Below are 23,176 nucleotides of genomic sequence, written 5' to 3'. Positions count from 1 at the left end.
CACTCTCCTGCCCACACACACGCACACACACACACACACACACACACACACACACACACACACACACACGCACTCACACACACACACACACACACACACCCGTAAACACTCACACACTCTACTGGACTACACACACACACACACTCACCTGGTTTTGGATGGGGCTGACCGCTCCTCTCTCTGTCCAGTTGACTCTGTGTGGGAGGGGCAGGTGGGGGTGTGTCGGGGGGGTGAATGTTACGTTGACATCATAAAAATCTTCCTCCATCAAACCATTAAGCGAAGGATTGACTTCATCCACTGTCTACACACACAACAATTCACCTGACATTTCACATGCAGTGTCCTTATAAGTGTGTTCATCTGTGTGTGTGTGTGTGTGTACCATGTCACTGAGGTGATTGAGACCCAGTGTGTATGTGTGGAGACCAATGGCTGTTTCTTCATTATGTTTCAGAACATCTTGAAGATTTTTCTCCCAGACGGATTTCCTGTACAACTCCTCCTCCTACAACACAACACAACACAACACAACACAACACAACACAACACAACGTCAATGAATGTTATTGACTGATTTAAAACCACTTGAGCTGAAGGTGTGTGTGTGTGTACTCACTGTGTTCCTGTAGGTCTTCTTGTGTTGTGATTTCCAGGTAATCCATTGATCAGTCAAATGTCTGATCTCAGAACAGACCAGAGACACACACAGAAGAACCAACACAACCTTTAACACCAGCATCCCTACACACACACACACACACACACACAGAGCGACAGAAGAACCACGGTACAGTGATGGTATTACCAGCGTACTTGAACACACAGAAGTGTGAAGTTGGCAGGCGGTGTAACGTGAAAACATGCATGTGTTTAAACACCGGAAACACTGAAAGATGAACACCAGTGTTAGGACGGACCACACAGAAAGATTCCTCCTGCACAACATATTGATACAATCATCACAATACTTGTGTTTATGACTCACCTCATACGGATATGTAATATATGACATATATGTCCCTATATCATAGTGATCTTGCCATATATGTGACATATAAGAAATATGTAGGATATATGTAGATATAACATATTTGAAATGCCCATATTAAATTCATATATGAACATATGTTTAAAGTATGTATAGGTTTAATTTTTATATGGTATTGCATGTTGTGACCATATATGTTAATAATATATATACAAATGTTATATTGTATTATATGACATAACCATATATGTTAACAATATACAGTATATATATTGAATTTATATATGCAAGCTTATTAGCCATATATGCCTAAAATATATTGTTTATTGTAAATGATTAAATGATAAAAAATACTTTTTGCTTATTTTTTTAATGTTTCAATTTAGATGAATAAATAACATGTTCAAAAAAATGTCAATATGCCAAGACTACATGTCAACTATTGGATAAATTACTTGTTGTAGAATAAGGGATGTATTGTAGAGTTGTATGGGGAAAAAAACACTTGAATTAAATGTCTGTCCATATGCGCTCTCATCATTGCAACTAACGTAACATTATATGCTAGTACAGTACTGGCGCAATTGTGCTTGAGCCTCACAATACAGCTTTGCGCATGCGCCAAATTCAAACACAGATGCGCGCGGAGAGCAATGACTGCGGCTCAACTGTCATCTGCGTTAAGATGTTTTTCTCAGCAGGTGGAGGGATAAGAAATGTGCCATCGCACAAAGTTTAAATAACGATGATTTTAAAGACCTGTGGAGCACTAGAGGAAACGCTCTCGTATGAGATGTGCAGGTAATTTACTCTTTATCATACGCTAATATTAGAAAGTTAGTGACATATTCAATTGTTTTGCACAAAAGTGTCTGTTACTATTTATATCAGCGAATGTTTCGAATTTTCCATGTCAGTGTTTGATGATTACAGCTGCATCGATGTTTTCGTAGCTCGAGTATGTTAGTTAATATATTTGGGTACATTAATCTGTATAGAGATACTATAAGATCATTTTCACTGGATAAGCAATGCAACTAACGTTAATTTACATTTGAAAATGAATTGAAGCTGTCTGAAAAAAGTAATGGAGGACTTGTATGATGTTTGTCTCTGAGATATAACATTAGTCTGGTCTAGACTAGAACATGGAATGACTCAAATACAAGCACCTTAAACTAATACAGTACAGTAAGTGTTACTCGGTTATATTGCACCAAGTACAGTGACATGTCAGTGACACGCCTATGGGTGCATAAGAACATACACACATGTGCATATTGCATAAAGACTACACTAAGTACACTAAAGGGTCTGACTGTAGGGTTTTGAAAATATGTTTAAGCTTTGGTAGTCAATTTTGTTCATATCTTTGCTGATAATTGTGCCATTCCTGTTTGTGTCCCACAGTTACTCCATGAAGAGGTTATGGTTATATACAGTGGCTTGCAAAAGTATTCATCCCCCTTCATTTTATTCACATTTTGTTATGCTGCTGCCTTATCTTAAACTACTTTAAATGATTATTTTTATATCTACACTCCATGCACAATAATGACAAAACAAACTGATTTTTGACAGCTTTGCAAATTTATTAAAAATAAAAAACAAAAATAAGTACATTGCATAAGTATTCATACCCTTAACTCAGAAAATGGTTATAGCGCCTTTACAGACTCAAATCTTTTTGGGACATAGACAGAGTTGTCCATAAGCCACTCTTGCATTGTTTCAGTTGTGTGCTTGTTGGAGAATGAACCTTCTGCCCTGTCCGAGGTTCTGAATGTTCTGGGCTAGGTTTTCATGATCATTATCTCCGTATTTTGTGTACAGTCCCTGAAGCTGAGAAACACCCCCACATCATGATGCTGTTTCCACTACACTTTACTGTTAAGACGGTATTGTACAGGTGTTGAGCAGTGCTTGTTTTTCTCCAGACATGATGCATGAATCTGAGATTCATCAGACCAGAATATCTTGTTTCTGACAGTTTGAAAGATTCGTTGAAGTATGTTTTTGCTTATTTCAAGTTTCCATGTGTCTTCACTGAGCAAAGGCTTTAGTCTGGCCACTTAGCCATAAAGCCCAGATTGGTGGAGTGTTGCAGTGATGTTTGTCCTTCTGTAAGTTTCTCCTTTCTCCATATATGATCATGGAGCTCAACCAGAGTGATCATCAGCTTCTTGGTCACCGCTCTAACCAAGACCCTTCTCCATCGATGGCTCAGTTTGGACAGGAGGTCAGCTCAAGTAAGAGATCTGGTGGTTCCAAACCTCTTTCACTGAGGATAAATGGAGGCTACATGCTTCTGTGAACCTTCAATACAGCAGATTTTTTTCAGAAGTCTTCCCCAGATCTGTGCCTTGATACAATCCTGTCTCAGAGCTCTACCGGCAGCTCTTTTGACCTCATGTCTTGGTTTTTACTTTGATACGCATTTTCAGCTGTTGCACCCTTTATAGAGAGGTATGTGCCGCTCCAAATCATACTTATTCAATTGAATTTGGCACAGGTTAACTCCACTCGAAGTGTATAAACATCAACAAGCTAAACTAATGCTTTTGAGCTAAATTTCAAGTGTCCCAGAAAAGGGTATGAATACTTATTTTTGTTTTTTATTTTTAATAAATTTGCAAAGCTGTCAAAAATCAGTTTTTTGTTTTGTCATTATTGTGCATGGAGTGTAGATTAATGTAAAAAAATAATCATTTAAAGTAGTTTAAGATAAGGCAGCAGCATAACAAAATGTGAATAAAATGAAGGGGGATGAATACTTTTGCAAGCCACTGTATAATATTCCACTTTTTAAAAATAATCTTTATCTTTACTAACTCACTATATTTACCTCATAAAGGTAGTTACATCTTAAATGTAGTTTTAAGATTTAGGCACGTCTAACTTAAAAGCAATATTAAACTTTGGTACAGTGTTGGATTGCAAGACTTAAGCAGATTAAATATATTTTAACACCATGTCGACTAAGACCAAGTTTAGTTTGCTGTCCCACCCAACACTATCAAAGTTAAAAAGTTTCTTTAAAATGTTAGACACTTTCTGAAATATAGGGTTTCAGACAATTTGATTTTTAATCTAAATTAAATTTAAACATAACTGGACCAGTAAATCAATATATTTTAATTATCTTATAATAACCTAACTTTTACTGATTTCTTACAGATGCAGTGATCCAGAAGTTTCTTCACCAGGGGCCTATTGGGGATGGCAATAAACCAAAATTGGTTAATGTTCTGTTTCCTATGTCTGTGCAGTGTTTTGATTGATTGTGCTGCTTAATAAGATTTTTTTCTAGTTAAATAAAGACTGTTTAAATAAAGATGTTACTTTTCCTAGCTTATTGTGCAGTTAATGTTTAAGGTATGGAATGTGCATTACACTGCAACTTTGTAGAAACATGTCTACATCCTGTATTAAAAGATATTTTTGAAGTTCAACGATCCCGTGTTAATAGATCAAATATATGAAACATATTTCATAATTCAAAGATTGCATATACAGTAGAAGTGAACATGTCACATATATGTCTAATTTATATATAACACTTAATTAAAAATACATATGTCTCACATATATTAATAATTATATACATTACATATATGACAATACATGTATTATACATACATAAACATATTTTTGTATGGGGTGAACATGTATATCAATATATGAAATTGTTCCATTTTCTAATAGGTTTCATATATGGATTGGGCATACAGTATACAAAACATGTATTTCATATATGGATATTCAATATGTGCACATATATTACATTTCCGTATGGAAGATCTTACCAGTGAACGATGATGATGATGAAGACGAGCGAGATAGAGAGAGACTCTTGTACTGCTCTGCTTGTCTTTATAAAGTGTCAGTGAGAAAGAGGAAGACACACTGATGGTTCCTCTGTTGTGATGTGTTTGTGTGTGAGACTTACACAGCAGTGCTGATGTGTGTGTTACTTACACTGCACAATGTATGTTAAACACACGGATGTGTGAATGACTCTAACAGAAAACACACCATTGTAACACTCTTCAAGCCGTTTCTCACGTCTGCAATGATGTTTATAACCTGTGATATATTAAAACAGCCATTTGAAATATTCTGAATGATTTGTTTTCAAATGATCTTGATCTCAAATGATCTTCAGTCGAGCAAGCAAAGAGTAAAGAGAAATCAACTGACTACAGCTGAAACCTGACAGAGAGAGAGAGAGAGAGAGAGAGGGAGAGAGAGAGAGAGAGAGAGAGAGAGAGAGAGAGAGAGAGAGAGAGAGAGAGAGAGAGAGAGAGAGAATACCAATCGAGAAAAAAAACTCAGGAGAACCCAGGCCCAACCATGGGATTCCAGTTCCCCTCTGGCAAAAGCTGCTGCCTCTGCACAAGCTTGACAGTGCTTGCACAACAAGGCTAAATAAACTTACTGATAAGGTAAATTACAGATTTAAGATTATCATTAATAATCTAATAGCATTTGAAATTTTGTGGTGAAGATGTGTCAAGAGACCGCGTCCTTCTTTATCCAGCTCTATCATCTCAGCTCTTGTCAGGTCTCCGCTCTACCATCAGGTCCGGCCATGAACTGCATCCTGCTCGCTGTGGTAACCTTGGAACAATGAGACAAGACTGGCTGAGAGTAGAGTACTGTTCTGTACTCTTTGATGCAACAAGTACATCAGTTGTGTTTTTGGTTCCGGTTGATCTAACTAATGCAGCCTAAACCCTCTGATGATTTATATTATGGAAGAGTAGTGTATGCAAGATTAAAAAGATGCGTCTTTAGTCTAGATTTAAACTGACAGAGTGTGTCTGCCTCCCGGACAGTGCAGGGAAGACTATTCCAAAGTTTAGGCGCTAGATAGGAAAAGGATCTACCACCTGCACTTGATTTTGAAATTCTAGGTATTACCAACTGTCAGGATGCCTGAGAGCGTCCTGTCAGTATCTCTGTAATAGTCCTGTCAGAGATATATTAAATAACAACATATTAAGAACACATTATGCACATTAAGTATAGTGTATACAAATAAATAAATATACATAAGCAGTTGCATTTACGTCATGCCGAACAAATGCATTACAAACATAACTTTCTATTGCATAATTCCTGGGTGGCATATCAACATATGAAATACAGAACTATAAAAACAGGCAGCTCCTGTCCCAATTCTCCCAAATAACAACAATGGGACAAGTGTGGTCGACTTCACGTGGCGCTGCGCAGACTGATCAACGAATGACAACAAAGTACCGCGAGAGTGATTAGAAAGCACCACTTGCTCTTTCCGGCGTGATGACCTCAAGTCTGTCCCAAAATGCACTCCCATGTACCCTTGTGGACTCGTGCCTAGTGCCCTATAGGTCTGCACTTCCTGACATCACCAAGTGTGGATTCGGAGGAGGTCCACAAGACCGGAGTGCGCCATTTGGGATAGGGCCTTATTTTAGTCTATTCTACTTGAGCAACCTTGCTCTCTACTCGTTGATTCACAATGAGTAACCTACAAGTTTGCGCTCTGTCTTCATTTAAATCACTTTGACGAAATTAAAGGCAACCCTTGCAGGATTTAATGCATACTTCTTGTAGGACTTGGGCCTATAGGACGTACCAGCGCTTTTCTTTTCACACTATTATCATCTAACATAAACTCTACATTTATATAAATATTATAATCTGAATTCACTGTTCTCCTCAAGACCAACTCAACAGAAAACAATCAGTAATTTTGTTGTGTTGTTCGTCCAGAAGCCGCCCACCGTGGTCCACTTCACTGTTCTTTCAGAGTCCTGCCGGGGTTGCCAAAATGTTGTGGTTTCTCATTTTTGAGTCTCGTGTTTTATACCAAAAGTAAGACTTTATTGCCAAGACACAAAAAGCCGAGTTGAATTGTAAAACAACAGACAACACTTCATTCGGCCAAGCTTATATACAGTCTTCTCACGCACATGCCACTACAATTCCATTAGTGATGGACTTTCTTAATCTTATGGACTTGATTTGGTCAAGCGTGTGAAGGACAAACTTGTTATTTTCCCCCCAAACTTGCAGCACGACTTCTCTACCCTTTTATAGTATTATCAGCTTATATTTACCGCTGATCATCATCTAAGGTTATTAAAGGTGTCCTGAACTGGGCTTGTTTATTGTTTTATACTGTTATATGAGGTCTACTTATGACGTCCACATGGTTTTTACCTTCGAAAACATCAAAATCAGTAAGTAATAGGCTATTTTCTACCGGTTTTCTACCTATTTTCTATCTAGACGGTTTTGAGGCCGTCTCGTCAAACGCTCAGTTTAAATGGGCGTGCCGCATTGAAGACTTGGAAGTAAACGCCCACTGCTATGATTGGATAGAAGTTTGTGTCGTAAACTTAGTTGGAGCCTTCTGTGAATTTGGTTAGACACGTAACGTTAGGTTACACATTATCAGGACATATCAAGCGATCTCTAACAAAGCAATAGTGAGGCATAGTAGAAATATGTTTTACTCTGTAAAAAACAAATCTGCAACAGACCATTTATTGAGACCTAAGTGCTGAGGCTTTTTGATCTAAGACCAAACAACAAGCATAAAAGCACTTATTAATGACAAACATGGCAACACAGCAAAAGAGCGCTGTGTGATGGAGCCTTCCGAGCATAAACACAACACAGCGCATATCAGCAGTTTAGTTTAAACTGACGGACAAAACAAATCTTTAGCCGAAAAATATTTCGCTATGGTTACCAGTTTGTCGATCATCCCAAATGCGGGAGTGTGTACTATGTGTGGCTAAAGTCATTTGCGAACCAGTGGGCGGGGCTAGAGAAGTAGTCATTGATATTTTTCTGTGGAGGCGGTGTTCAACCCGTCACAGATAGAGTATTGCATTCCAGCACCTGGCGTTCGCTGAGCCTGGTGTCAATAACAGTTGTAATTTCAGTAACAAGGGCGTTTTCAGTTCTGACACTTACAGGATGTTCGCTTGAATACGATTTCCTCTTATATAACAAAAGCTCGGGTTAAAATTGTGGTTTAAATTCATGGCTCCTTTAAACTCTGCATGGCTAAATGCGTTAAATGCTATTCCTCCTCTTAAGACTAGAAAACCCAAATCTAAATCTGAACCACGGCATAATGACACTACTCGCTCCCCGAGACAGGCTTGCAGAAGAGCTGAATGGAAATGGAAAAGGACAAATGACAGATATTTGATGAAATCCTTAGCAGACTTTAGATCATTTTGAGTCTCTAGAAGTGTAGATACTATTCTATGATCATTGTAAAAAATCATCAAACTCTGAGTTTTGTTTTCTGTCTTAAATCCCTCTGTTAATATTGTTTCCTCACTACTCTCAGCGTGTACTAGATAGCACGCAAGAAATATATCTAATTATAGAATTGTAACAGTAACTTTTGCAATAGAATACATGTTAAGTGATTAATTACGTTAATATATTGCCTTACCTTTGTAAAGAAACATAATTGCTTGTATCACTGCTATCCGCTGTCTCAGTAGACGACATCATTTTTTACTGCTGCGGCCACCGTCGTACTTCGAAAGGGAGGGGTGAGCAAATGACTCAGAGTATAATACAACGCCAGTGGCTGCTGATTTTCAAGAACTGCGCCTTTAAACCTGTATGACTTTTACAGTCTGCTTGAGCACCTGCCTCTTTGGGTCGTAATGCCGAAAGTGCCCTTTTGTCAAGGCAAAAAATATATATTTTTTGTAATAAAAGGCCATTTGTGAAGCCCAGCTCAATCTAACTATTAGTAAAATTAATGAATAATAATTTAACCCTAAATAAATGACTCACGTGATGACCTTTCACCTGATGACCTCATCTGGGAGGACTCCTCACGTTCAGACGCCTTAGCGCATTTCCAGGATCTACAGACTGTTCGCGGCTGCCGGGTAAGTGGTGTTTTCAGGGGAGCGGTGTGCTTGTTTACTCCTTGGTGTATTTATTATTATTATTATAACCAAGTAGTAGTATTTCACAAGAACGCCGCGAAGAGAGCATGCGGCTGTTGTGTGTGTAGCCTGCTCTGAACTGACGTGACGTGACGTTAGCTGCAGCTAATGTTACTTCTACACACAGCAATATAAACAAAGGTGCTTGTTCACTTCTTGAATCGATGTTTGCTGTTTGGGGGAGAAAAGTTTCACGGGCGTCGAGGGATCGGGTCTTTTTATATTGTTTGACTAAAACTATTAACACTTTGAAGTATTATTATTATTTACAGTATCACTGTAACACTGGTAAAACAGGCTTAGGCCATGTTCAGACATTACTTCTTTTTTAACAAGAAAAAGTTGACAAAGGCGCTTTTTTAGTAAAAAAATACAAATATCAGCAGAACGCCATGACTTCGGAGGCAGCCCAGAGAAACAGAGCGTAACAGAAGTCTATTTGAATTAGAAACAGAGTTCGTCTTGCAATACCTAATCACATATTTAAAAACTACATTACTTATTTCTCGCTAGAAATGCAATCAGAAGTTGCTGAAAGTGAAAATTAAACTTACATTTATACAAAACTATCCTCCAACGGGCGTTTCGGCCGCCATTTTATTTTTTAGAGCTTGAGCCTTCTCGACCAATCACGTTCCTCGCATGTTGTCATGGAAACGACAGGTCTCTACCATTGGTTTGCTGTGAAAAGCTGTGAGACCTTTAAAGGGGCAGGTGCTCGAAGTATAAAAGGGGCACATGGAACAAGGCTTTAAATATGGCTGTGCTCAAAACATCAATACAGCAATACTGTATATGGCGATGCATTCCTTGCTGATACGTGTATCAATACGGATGCTTCTGTAATTGATAAAGCAGCAAATGCCATGATGCTGGGATTAGAAATTTAAGTGAATAAAGTTGTCCAAAAACCTTAAAGGGATAGTTCACACAAAAATGAAAATTCTTTCATCATTTACTCAATTAAATTACATTAGTTTCTTGTCTAAAACAATGCAGACTTCAGAAAAAAACTGATGGATGAAGTCTAGAGCTGTAGAATGAGATAAAGCTTTTGCTTTTATGGATGCAGAATATTTTGTTTGCACACAAAATCCAGATATAATTGCATGTATCCACACATTTAACAAATCATGCACGTTTGCTTTTTAGACCGACTGTAAACGGGCCGTCTTCTCTTACTCTCTACCGAACCCATGAGCTCGGTATGTGCGTGAAGAGAATGACATGTATATAAAGCACAGTCTCACAACATATTTACTTAGACGTCTGTTTAAAGCTGTTAAAGCGGGACAGAACTTTTTCAACACCTGTCTGCACTACTTGCATTTAACAGTAATATTAATATGCACAGTATTCTTACATATTTTTAATGCTATTTACTGATTATCGGTCTATCTATATTCCTCAAGTATTTTTGTGTACTCTCCTGAATAACTTAAAAAATAGTAATTTTATTTTTGAAAACAGCTAGTAAATTAGATTATTAATGATATTATTAATGATACATTGGAATTGCAGGAGAAGATCGACATATTTGGTTAAGGTTTTTGTTGTAGAAACAATAAACAATTAATACAAGTAAAAAGTGACAGCTTAGAAAATTGTATTGCGTTAAAATGTGTACATTTTTTTTACAAATAAATAAATATCTGTAGTAAAACAGGGAATTGAGCAGGAATCGAAAACAGCAGCTAGGAATCGATTCTTTCTATTCTCAAACCAGGAATCGGAATCGATTCCAAAACGCGGTGTTTGTAGCTCCTCCCGTCTTCTTCGGTTTTATGGCGGGTAGCACCAATGTAAAGGTGCATTATCGCCACCTACTGTGTTGGAGTGTGAACCAGAGTTTGCCCTCCCATACTATATGGGATATATACATTTTTCTTCCCTTCCTCCTTTTTATTAATAATATTTAGACCTTCTAAATTCTCTTAATCAACTCTGTTCTTTTAAGATAAAGAAAAAAACTCTCTGTTGCTACCCCACTGAATTGATGGTCAGTACTCATCAACTGCTGTTTCCACAAATGTTTAATACGTTGACAATCATAAAAACACTTTAAGAGCTATAAAAAAAACACAACATTTACATTTTACATTTAGTTATTTGGCAGACGCTTTTATCCAAAGGGACTTACAGAGAGTTCAGGGAGCAATAATCAAATCAAAATCAAATCCCTTTATTGTCACTCAACCATATACACAAGTGCAACAGTAGGTGAAAAACGTGGGTGCAGTTCCGACCAACATGGCAGTATGACAGATTACAAATAACAAAGAATTACACAACTTTACAGTAGACATTTCTTGTACACATTTACACAGTAAACATTTCTGTACAAGTGTTAGACCGTAATATAATGAATGACACATTATTTACATGTAACTATACAGCAGCAAATGTACACAATGTGCATAGTGTACACATAATAACGACACATAATTTACATAAAACTACACAGCAGCAAATGTACACACAATGTGTGTAGTGTACAGTGATTTGTACGTATTGCTCTGACTGTGTTAGAGTTCTTATTGCTTGTGCATGCTTGTGGGGGATAAAGTTACAGTGCTTATGGCCAAAATGCTTGAGCCAAAAGCCAAAATGCTTGGATGGATATATATCCATCCTTTTCATTTTATCCAATAGACAAGGGTAAATACAAAGTTAGTGGCGTCCTACACAAACTACTTCAGTCTTGCACCACATTACAGGAGAACATGCTGAGTGAAGCTTAAGGAACGCTGGTCCTTGATGTCACCTGCTTTCCTTAGAGAGAAATCCAAGAGGCTTGCCTCGGGTGATATTGTCCGCTGGGTTGTCTGAAGATCTGACATAATGCCAGATGGTCAACTCTGTCAACTCCTGAATCTACCCTTGTTCCCACAAACACCTTATAATGGCATGAGTCTGAGGTCAACTGTAGATGTGTACAGGTTGAAAACAGTTGTTACTCGTAAACAACGCTTTGCTGTGTTGAGATAATCCACTCATAGCATGTCCTCACGTACATGAATAGGGGCATACCCTGGTCAATTTCACACCATCGATGTAAAACAACTCATAGAGGATAAAACGTCCAATGCTGTCACCCCGCCGGACGTAAACAAGTTGAAATACACCCCGTTATAACCGCTCGCGGTCACAACAATTTACGAGGCGGGGTGTGTTTCAGCTCAGTCTCCCTGAAACAGAGGCCTCTAGTAAAACGTAAGTTTTATCACATCCTATATATATATATATTGAATGCTTTATTTATTTACTTACTTTTTCATTCGTTGCTCTATTTATTTAATCATTTATTTATTTAATCACTTATTTAACCATTCGTTGCTTTATTTCATTTTTTTTTAAACCCGTATTTTCATTCATGCATAAGATATGTGTCAAAACCTCCTAGAAACATGCCCAAACATGACCCCCAGAAAATGGCGCCAAATGTTAGGACTCCACCCATTACGTCTAGGACACGGTCAAAAGTTCAACGCGACGTGGGCGGTCCCTCACTACGTGGGCGGACACGCTCAAAAAGTCAACGTGATGTGGGTGGTCCCTCACAACGTGGGTGGTCCGGGGAAAGTCAACCCCCCACAAAGGTCAAGGTCACCATCAATCATACCTGTCAATCATTTTGACACAAACACCCCCATATATACTACTGTCTAAATAAAAAAGTGATAACCCTGAGACACCTGATTGGTGTAATAAGACCTACACCCCTCAAGAGTAACAGTATAATTGATGATGTAAAATGTTGTTTTGCCCAGACGATGTGATGGCGTCTCACTACTTTGTCTTCAATGCAGAAAAGAATCTCACAAACAAGGTGTCAAGGAGTTAAAACTTTATTGCTCAAGCCAACAAAGACATTCCTCTTCACATTTTTACCGCATTCTATATACGTTGAGCTCGGGTGGACAGCTTTCGCTTACGGCCACACCACCCTGTGCACACCCGCTCTCGTCTGTTCTCGGAAGCCAAGCAGGGTTAGGCCAGGTCAGTACTTGGATGGGAGACCGCCTGGGAATACCAGGTGCTCTAAGCCTTAGTGCTTTAACACATGGTGACCTTTTGGCCGCTTTCTTTATGTGTTGAGCTCGGGTGGAGAGCTTTCGCTTACGGCCACACCACCCAGAAGACGCCCACTCTCGTCTAATCTCCGAAGCCAAGCCTGTTTGGGCCTGGTCAGTACTTGGATGGGAGACCGCCTGGCAATACCAGTTGCTGTAAGCTTTAGCGCTTTAACGCATGGTGACATTTATTATGTGAAATTAAAATATATTTTATTTCTGTCATTGATCACTGTACAGTCAGTCTGTAAACAGTGCCATCATCTGAGATCTGTGATTCATGTTTACATTTCTGTTTCATGAACAACGCTTGTTTTATACACCTGAAACATTTGACAATACTTTGACAATTTGACAAGGAAATATTTACATTATTTATGTGATCTGGGGCCTGTTTCAATAAGGAGGTTCAACCAACTCTAGGTTAAACCTTGAACTCAGAGTTGGTTTTAGAAATGAGAAACTTTGAGTTTTTGGTTTCAGAACAGCTGATTTGAGATTTGCGTGAACACACACTTATGAGACAGTAATGAAGTATTCTCACTAGGATCACAATCAACTGTTGTTAGAATGTTGATATCTGTATTTAAAGCAAAAACATGAAGACAATTCATTACAGACTTTGTGTGCATTCTATATCTTTATTTTTCATTTCTATTTCTCTTTACTACAGCAACTAAATTTAAGCGAAGCTATTTGTAACAGTGCAAACCTGTGATATGTGTTTAAGCAACATAAAGAAATCTCTTGATTGACTTTTGAAATAAAAAAATAACATTTAAGCATGTATATATTTATTTATTTATTTGTTTGTTGAAATATTTAAAGTTTCATAATATTTCCCCAGAAAAATGTAAACTTTTCCATATTCACAAAAAGAAAGACATTTGAGTTTATTAATCATTGTCCATAAAATGAAGTTCATAATTACAATAATAATATGTGAATATAATATCTTTATAATAATAATATTGTGAACATTCAAAACATCACTCTATATTCAGAGATGCTTCACTCTAGAATCAACAAATCTCTTGTGCATTCGACAATATTTCCATGGGTAAATATATAAATATATGCATCCTACACTCCTGAATTTTGTTTGGAGGCTCGGGGAAACGCTATGGCTTGTCCGTGTCTATGGCTAAATTGGCAGGTGAATCCCTTTGTAAAACCATTTCATCATCATCACCATCATATTAAGAGTCAGTAAGAGCTAGAGTACTACACAACGGGGATAAAGATACACGATCACAATCTGTTTTAGCATAATCCACCCCTTATACACATACAATGGCTGAATAATATTATCATCAGAAAATTGTGCCAGAAAGTCGTGAAAAATGACGTAATGATAAAGAATCGTTGATTCTCGTTTGATTTGTTCGCTCATAATTCACGTCTGTATGGCAGCAAATGTAAATCTGACCAGGCTTTCAGCCAATCAGCACTGCCGTGAGCTCTGTATGGGACTGTAGGCACAGAAACACTATTCATTATTTTCTCATAACTATTATTACCTGAAATGCAGACAAAGTAATACTTTCAACAAAAAATAAATAGAAAGTAAGTGACTTAAGCCCCAGCAAAGCAGCTACTGGTGTATATGATTATCATCCATCAAACATCGAGAAAAGAGAAAAAAATCAAGCGACTAAAAATGAGAGAAACCTTCAATCATTAAATCTGAAATCTATGTACAGAAACCAGCAGACAGCCTCAGTGTGTGTGTGTGTGTGTGCGTGTGTGTGTTCATGTTTGTATATCCCGGTGGGGACCTAAACCTGACTACACACCAACACATGGGGACTCGTGTCACCGTGGGGACCAAAATTGAGGTCCCCAGGGGCAAAAAAGCTAATAAATTGTACAGAACAATATTTTTTACAAATCTAAAAATGCCAAAAGTGTTCTATGATCTTTAGGTTTAGGGATAGGGTTAGGGATAGGGGATAGAATATACAGTTTGTACAGTATAAAAACATTACGCCTATGGACTGTCCCCACGGGGATAGTCAACCAAAGCCTGTGTGTGTGTGTGTGTGTGTGTGTGTGTGTGTGTGTGTGTGTGTGTGCGCGCGCGCGCGTGTGCGCGTTCTGTTCCTAACCGACTATATTGACTGTTTCATCGGACGGACGCACGCACCTAAGTTAACTTCCGGTCTGTTTTTGGTTGTAATATAACAATTTAATTTATATTCAATGTATATTAATTGTATTAAATAAAATTCACTGCTCAACAGTTATTTGTTCTTCTACCAGAAGTTAAGTTTGGGGCACGTAACGTTTGTTTATGTTGTCGCTGCTGAAACCGTCTACTGACCACATCACAAACTCACTGAGAATCTAATACCGTCCACTATTTACAAACACCAACAGACTGAAATATCTCATGAGCTTACAAATCCTTTCATCTGAAAGTGATCAAAAACTGTGCCAACATACTCATTTCTTTATTGAGAAAACGAATTGATTTTTAGTGAATAATGAGGTAAAATCAGAGAGATGTGTAATAATCAGTGTGTGATGTAGTCAGCACAAACAAGGGTTTAGAACAGAACTGTCACGTGTTTCTACATCATTTGTGGCTTTATTAAACATTTGAGATTGTTTGTGTTCCAGCTTTTCACTCGTGAATTCAGTGTCAAAACCAGCCGTGACACAAGCACATTTCTCTCCTCAAACCACAGATGAGAACACAACAGCCAATCAGAAGAGCGTGTGGGCGGGCTCTTGAACCGGCAGCTAACTGTGTGATTTTTATGGGTATTCTTGTGTAAGGGACTTCTCATAGAATATCTGTTCTAAACGTCTCTCTCCTCACACATGTCTGATGTTTAATTCACACGAGGAGAGATTTCAGTGCAACATCGCTGTTGTGACCGTGTTTAGGACAGAAACTTGGGCTGATGTGAAAGAGGTTTGATTGCTTTGTCACATAGCGTCTGGTTAAGACACGGCGTCATCACTAAACACACACACACTCATAAAGTCACCTGAATACTGATGCCAACTGACGGTACACGATCCGGGATGCCTGCACGATCCGTCCGCGCATGCGCATAATGACGTACTAGAAAACGCGCACGCGCAAATGATTATTATGTTTTGCGACGATTTACGACACTGCACGATCTGTTCCACACTTGCGTACCTTTGTACCGCGACTTTCACTACTATCCTCCTCTAGTCTCATTTCCCCAGACTTGTTTGTAGTTCTTTCTTCATGTAAGTGCAGATAGTCTAGGCAGAAATGCATATTATGTTCCTTATTGTCTTCTGTAAACACCATTGAAGGGATTATTCCTCATTTAGATTATATAGATAGATATATTAGCCTATATAGACCCATACTAATACAAATGACTCAATTTAAAGTTAACTAATATTAGCAGCTTTTAATAAAAAAACGACACAAACCGTCTTTGACAATACTACTGACCTCAGATCGAAACACGGCAAGTTAAGTAGGCCTAATGCCATTCAGCAATGAATCGCTAAGGGGAGTATGGAGGAAACTGAAGGTTTGCAGTGACAGAAAGACTCAGACTTTATTCCACATGTAACCAAAATCGTGTATGTTCATGTAACTCCTTTATTATTTTGGATTGGCAACCACGTAAACACATCGTAATGCATAGCGTAAGCTACATTTAAAAACATCAAAATAGACCCGCCGTGAACTGTTAAATGAAAAACACAATGTAGCCTACAAAAATATGCCTCCAGTTGTGCCGTCTGGCCGTGAAGTGTTTCATCGCATGAGTGATACCAATAGTGTAGGGAAACCGTGACGAGGTTTACTACGTCATTTCGCGCATGCGCAGAACGGATCGTGTACTGACACCAACAATCTCAACACAACACACACACACACAGAGAGAGAGAGAATCTGTTTTGTCGCTCACTGCTCGTCTGTGGTTCAGGTCTGTCCACTGTCACAATGAGAGCTGTGGAAACTTTCCTCTCACAGATGAGATCGTGAAATAAACAGAGTGTCTGACTCGCTCGTCCCGAGTCTCTGAGCTCTGCAGGCACGAGAGGAGAGCCCGCCCTCTTCTCAGGACAGGAAGAGGCGGGGTTCTGAGCACTGTCTCATTGGCTCAGAACAAAATTAACCCGCTCAAAACAACATAAGAAAAAAATACAATACTGGTATTGAGTCATTATTAGGAAGTTGAGGCCGCGACTGATCGGAGCACACACACACGAAAGAAATATAGACAGACAGACAGAGAGAGCGCGAGAGGGAGAGAGGGAGAGAGAGAGAATAACTCTCTCTCAGTCTGTCTGTCTGTGTGTGATTGTATCAGCCTCATAATTTTGATTGTCATCCATTTGGCTCAAAATTTCAGATGAAAATGAGACACATCTGCTAAATATATGTTGATATATCTATCAGATATCTAGAGATACTCCCAGTGTGTGCGTGCGTGCGTGTGTGTGTGTGTGTGTGATAGAGCTGGAGTTGTTCTTCCTGCTCAAGTTCTGACTCTCTCTCTTCTCTCTCAGCCAATCACACAGTCCTGGGTTGTGGTTTAGCCAATCACATGACCACGGACCAATCAAGTTCCAGAATGGGCACCATAAATGGGCTGAAGAAAGAAGCAAAAGGCCAAAAGTGAGTCTCTCTGACCAACAACAATAAAAACAGATTCACCATTAAAATATTCATTTATATTCGGGCTGTCACAGTGTACCGCTGGTGGCAATAACTGTGATATAAAAACCATTATTATCGACACTGTGTCAAATTAACACATATGATCATATTGAAATAACTCAGCACTTGTTTAAACGCACACGCACGCACGCACGCACGCACACACACACACACACCTGTTAAAGCCTGTTAATTGTTTCTGACTGAATGCATTATGATTAAGTGAGTTCAATTCCTTTACCAATTTCTAGTAAAACCGGATGAGCAGATGAAATATTTTAAAATATAAAAGATATAGTCATGTGAGTCATGAGAATAACACACCTGACATGATCAATATTTACACTTTCTACTGTATGTTTACCTGTAAAGCTGCTTTGAATCAATGTGCAATGTACAAAGATGGCAATATCCAAAATCCTTGTCCTTGTGGGGACATTTTTTGGTCCCCATGAGGAAACAAGCTTATAAATCATACAGAATGAACTTTTGTGAAAATGTAAAAGAGCAGACAGTTGTGTGTGATTGTTAGGGTTAGGGTATATGATATACAGTTTGTACAGTATAAAAACCATTGTGTCTATGGAATGTCCCCATAAAACATGGAAACCCAACATGTGTGTGTGTGTGTGTGTGTGTGTGTGTGTGTGTGTGTGTGTGTGTGCGTGCGTGTGTGTGTGTGCGTGTGTGCTTGTGTGTGCGTGTGTGCGTGCGTGTGTGTGCTTGCGAGTGTGAGAGTGTGCACACACACCTGTTCCGTAAATATTCTGCTCTTGAGGTCTGGCATGCCGCTTCCTCTCAGTTCACCCTCGACTGCCATCAACCTGTAACACACACCATCATTCCCACAATGCTCTGCTTTTAGGGGCTCACAGCAGCTGGTGTGTGCATGTGGCCTTTGAAGTCCCCGCGGGCAAAAAAGCTTATAAATCGTACAGAAAAATATATTTTGAAAATCTAAAAATGCAAAACGTTTTCTATGATCTTTAGGTTTAGGGATAGGGTTAGGGATAGGGGATAGAATATACAGTTTGTACAGTTTAAAAATCATTACGCCAATGGACTCCCCACGGAGATAATAAACCAGACATGTGTGTGTGTGACGTGTCTGACCTGTTGATGATGCCTTTGATCTGCGAGTCTTTCTCCATCTGTTGCATGTGCAGACGCCGCTCGCTGTCGTCCAGACGACTCTGATACTGCAGCAGGATTTTACTGGTCTGATGTTCCTGCGACTGCAGACGCCGCTCGTACTCCTCCAGCTTACGGTGTGACATCATCAGACGCTCCTTCAGAGAGTAAATCTCCTCCTCATATTCACGCACCTGCAGAAACACCCAGACCTCATCCGTCACTAAACTGACCTTCGCCGTGATTGACATCTGTCAATGAAATGAATCTGAGCCGCCATCTGGAGGACAAACGTGTTTCTGTATAACAGCGGTGTTAGCAAAGTTTCATTAAAGCTTCATTTCAAACAGCTGTTTCATGTGTAATGTTTGTGTTGAGATGAAACCACAGATGAAGAAAATCTCACTCAGTTTACGTCTGGAATATGTGTATAAAATCCTTCACATGTTGAACTGGACTCATCTTCAGTGCTGTGTGTTTAATATTCTAAAAGCACTGACCCGGTCCAGACGAGACTCGTCCATGCTCTTGGAGTGTTCTTTCAGTTTAAAATCCTCCCGGTCCACGCGGAGACTCTCGATGTCTGCAGACAGATGTGGCATGTTAGAGACCCAGGCCACCGTACGCTCGGACGCAGCTGTTGGGGGATTGAGGGTGGACGGAGATTTGGAGCCCTAAAGATAAAACCAAATACAAACTCAATGAGTTAATGAGGGAATGAGTGTGAGACATAGGATCTCTGATCTCAGTAAGACTGCTTAAACATCGGATTAATTTCAGGAACTGGACTGAGTTTTCTGAATGATAGAGACACTGGTGTGTGTGTTTGACCTGTTTGTTCGGGGTGGGCTTGAGTTGATGTTGAGGGTTGCTCTGTTGCGCGGGTTTGGCCGGTTGGTTACTCTGGGGATTTTCTGCATTCTCATTGGCTCCCCCCTGAGGCGTGGCGTTCTCAGTGGCCGTGCTGGACTGATGCGGCAGCCCGGGGGCGGGGCTATCCTTCACCGACAACTGCTGCCTCGGCAACTGCCTCGCCCCAAAACTGGAGTCTGGCGACTGGAGCAGGTTCCCACTCTGAGGACGGGCTTTGGGGGGGGTGGCGTTTGCGGCCGAGCTGACCGACAGCTGGTGGGAGGGCTGGGGTCTCACACGCTGAGAGGGAGGCGGTCCCATGGAGGCCTGACGGACGGGATGAATGGTGGTGGGAGGTGTGGCCAGAGAGGCGGGCGTGCCGGTGCCTGTGGCTGTCTGTGGGGTGATGCCCATTAGAACCTGCTGCTGAAGATTCTCCTGACAGCACACACACAGAGAGAGAGAGAGAGAGAGAGAGAGAGAGAGATGGTTTCAATCCTTTCCAACAGGAACCTGTAACACGACATCACTCACACATCGGTAGGATTACCTGCACCTGCAGCGACAGCTGTCTGCGGGCGTAGTCGGCCTGGTTGTGACGAGTGAAGTCGTCGCTGTAGCTGTGCGAGTGGACGATGTTGGGCTGCACCAGACTGTTCTGCGTCCGCAGGGCCGACAGGTCTTCGCTGCGAGAGAAGCCGCTGTGGCCGAACGACGGCACGCCAAATCCTGCGTGACCATTCTCGGGCTCAGGAGCCAGCAGCAGAGGGGGCGGGGCGGCAGAGGGGACGTGCGGCGGTGTGTGGTACTGCGGCCCATCAGAAGCCAGGTGGAACAGAGGGTTCTGGAAGGACAGAGGCACATGCATGGCGGCCGCCTGCTGCTGCTGCTGCTGGGACAGCGAGTCTGTCGTCAGGCCACCCGAGTGACTCAGACGCAAACCGCCCGACATGCTGGAGCCGCCCGAACCCGCCGACACGCGACCTCCGGCTCTGAGAGGAGCGCCGCCCAGCGGACCGTAGCCGGCCAGTCCGGCGAGAGACCCCTGAGATGAGTTGAGCAGATCGTTGACGGAGTGCAGATTTGAGACGCTGTTAATGCGCGAGTCCTGCAGGTCCATCATAGAAACACTCTTATTCACACTGAGAACCTGAGACACACACAAAACACATTCATCTCAGCTTCTGAGTGGTTTTTTAGTGGTTGCTAGGTTGGTCTGGGTGGTTTTTACCCGCTCTTTAGAATGTTACATTCATGTGTTTGTATTTGTGTGTGTGTACCTTTGGGTCTGGTTCAGTGATGTCAGAGCTGCTAGTGCAGTAGGCGGGGCTTGAGCGTGCAAGAGGAGGGCGGGTGACATAAAACACATCTTTGTTGCCACGGTGATCGCGTTCAGAGAAAGCAGCCATGCCGGGATGAGAGAGAACACCACTGCCGGACAAACCCGCCGTAGGAGAGGGGAGACGAGAGATGTCTATAGAGCTTAACACAAAAAATATTAGCATTATCACCACCATAAAACTTGAGAGAAAGAGAGAGAGAGCGCGAGAGAGTGTGAGAGAGAGAGAGAGCGAGAGAGAGAGAGAGAGAGAGCCTGAAATCTACTTTTGATATTGAGATTTTATTTCCATATTTAATTTGTTTACTTACATATACTCTATTTTATATTTCATTCTATATTTATGCCTTACTCAGCACCTTAGTTTAATTTTAATCTCATGTTTGTACTTAATGTATGTCTTTTGTTATATGTTCAATGCTTTGGCAATATTGTAAGAACACGCAATCATGCCAATAAAGTACCTTGAAAATTAAGAGAGCGAGAGAGAGCGAGAGCGCAAGAGAGAGCGAGAGAGAGCGAGAGCGCAAGAGAGAGCGAGAGAGAGCGAGAGCGCAAGAGAGAGCACGAGAGAGAGAGAGCGAGAGAGAGAGAGAGAGCGAGAGAGTTTCAATCCTTTCCAACAGGAACCTGTAACACGACATCACTCACACATCGGTAGGATTACCTGCACCTGCAGCGACAGCTGTCTGCGGGCGTAGTCGGCCTGGTTGTGACGAGTGAAGTCGTCGCTGTAGCTGTGCGAGTGGACGATGTTGGGCTGCACCAGACTGTTCTGCGTCCGCAGGGCCGACAGGTCTTCGCTGCGAGAGAAGCCGCTGTGGCCGAACGACGGCACGCCAAATCCTGCGTGACCATTCTCGGGCTCAGGAGCCAGCAGCAGAGGGGGCGGGGCGGCAGAGGGGACGTGCGGCGGTGTGTGGTACTGCGGCCCATCAGAAGCCAGGTGGAACAGAGGGTTCTGGAAGGACAGAGGCACATGCATGGCGGCCGCCTGCTGCTGCTGCTGCTGGGACAGCGAGTCTGTCGTCAGGCCACCCGAGTGACTCAGACGCAAACCGCCCGACATGCTGGAGCCGCCCGAACCCGCCGACACGCGACCTCCGGCTCTGAGAGGAGCGCCGCCCAGCGGACCGTAGCCGGCCAGTCCGGCGAGAGACCCCTGAGATGAGTTGAGCAGATCGTTGACGGAGTGCAGATTTGAGACGCTGTTAATGCGCGAGTCCTGCAGGTCCATCATAGAAACACTCTTATTCACACTGAGAACCTGAGACACACACAAAACACATTCATCTCAGCTTCTGAGTGGTTTTTTAGTGGTTGCTAGGTTGGTCTGGGTGGTTTTTACCCGCTCTTTAGAATGTTACATTCATGTGTTTGTATTTGTGTGTGTGTACCTTTGGGTCTGGTTCAGTGATGTCAGAGCTGCTAGTGCAGTAGGCGGGGCTTGAGCGTGCAAGAGGAGGGCGGGTGACATAAAACACATCTTTGTTGCCACGGTGATCGCGTTCAGAGAAAGCAGCCATGCCGGGATGAGAGAGAACACCACTGCCGGACAAACCCGCCGTAGGAGAGGGGAGACGAGAGATGTCTATAGAGCTTAACACAAAAAATATTAGCATTATCACCACCATAAAACTTGAGAGAAAGAGAGAGAGAGCGCGAGAGAGTGTGAGAGAGAGAGAGAGCGAGAGAGAGAGAGAGAGAGAGCCTGAAATCTACTTTTGATATTGAGATTTTATTTCCATATTTAATTTGTTTACTTACATATACTCTATTTTATATTTCATTCTATATTTATGCCTTACTCAGCACCTTAGTTTAATTTTAATCTCATGTTTGTACTTAATGTATGTCTTTTGTTATATGTTCAATGCTTTGGCAATATTGTAAGAACACGCAATCATGCCAATAAAGTACCTTGAAAATTAAGAGAGCGAGAGAGAGGAGAGGAAGAGAGAGGAGAGAGAGACGAGAGGCAAGAGAGAGCGAGAGAGAGCGAGAGGAAGAGAGAGAGAGAGAGAGAGAGGAGAGAGAGAGAGAGAGCGAGAGAGAGAGAGAGAGAGAGCGAGAGAGAGAGAGAGAGAGAGAGAGAGAGAGAGAGAGAGAGAGAGAGAGAGAGAGAGAGAGAGAGAGAGAGAGAGAGGCCGC

General features: G+C 41.1%; 2 protein-coding genes and 1 pseudogene across 5 annotated transcripts in view; 1 reads left to right on the top strand and 2 right to left on the bottom strand.

Annotated features, from left to right (window-relative positions):
• Positions 1-9,883, bottom strand: part of ctss1 (cathepsin S, ortholog 1) — a 13,991-nt gene extending 4,108 nt beyond the window's left edge. The window contains exons 1-5 of one of the 4 annotated variants that reach the window (XM_057354716.1): positions 8,457-9,883; positions 4,798-5,611; positions 620-744; positions 386-508; positions 149-304 (exon numbers count right to left, since the gene is read on the bottom strand). In XM_057354716.1, coding sequence (XP_057210699.1) covers positions 149-304; positions 386-508; positions 620-742 — 402 coding nt within the window. In that variant the 5' untranslated portion in view covers positions 743-744; positions 4,798-5,611; positions 8,457-9,883. Of the gene's footprint in view, positions 1-148; positions 305-385; positions 509-619; positions 1,123-4,166; positions 4,197-4,797; positions 5,612-8,456 lie in introns of those variants that run through there. The other 3 variants (XM_057354718.1, XM_057354719.1, XM_057354715.1) reach the window with 3 other exon arrangements.
• A 3,013-nt stretch (positions 9,884-12,896) lies between these two features.
• LOC130567544 (5S ribosomal RNA) lies at positions 12,897-13,015 on the top strand (annotated as a pseudogene).
• Positions 13,016-15,476: 2,461 nt separating this feature from the next.
• Positions 15,477-23,176, bottom strand: part of syngap1a (synaptic Ras GTPase activating protein 1a) — a 43,669-nt gene continuing 35,969 nt past the window's right edge. The window contains 8 exon segments of the mRNA XM_057355536.1: positions 15,477-17,635; positions 18,455-18,527; positions 18,817-19,028; positions 19,335-19,508; positions 19,666-20,124; positions 20,237-20,731; positions 22,170-22,250; positions 22,423-22,624. Of these exon segments, the coding sequence (XP_057211519.1) occupies positions 17,606-17,635; positions 18,455-18,527; positions 18,817-19,028; positions 19,335-19,508; positions 19,666-20,124; positions 20,237-20,731; positions 22,170-22,250; positions 22,423-22,624 (1,726 nt within the window). The 3' untranslated portion in view covers positions 15,477-17,605.

The sequence above is a fragment of the Triplophysa rosa genome, linkage group LG16 (genome assembly GCF_024868665.1).
Source record: "Triplophysa rosa linkage group LG16, Trosa_1v2, whole genome shotgun sequence".
NCBI lineage: Eukaryota > Metazoa > Chordata > Actinopteri > Cypriniformes > Nemacheilidae > Triplophysa > Triplophysa rosa.
This window is presented reverse-complemented; position numbering and strand designations above follow the sequence as displayed.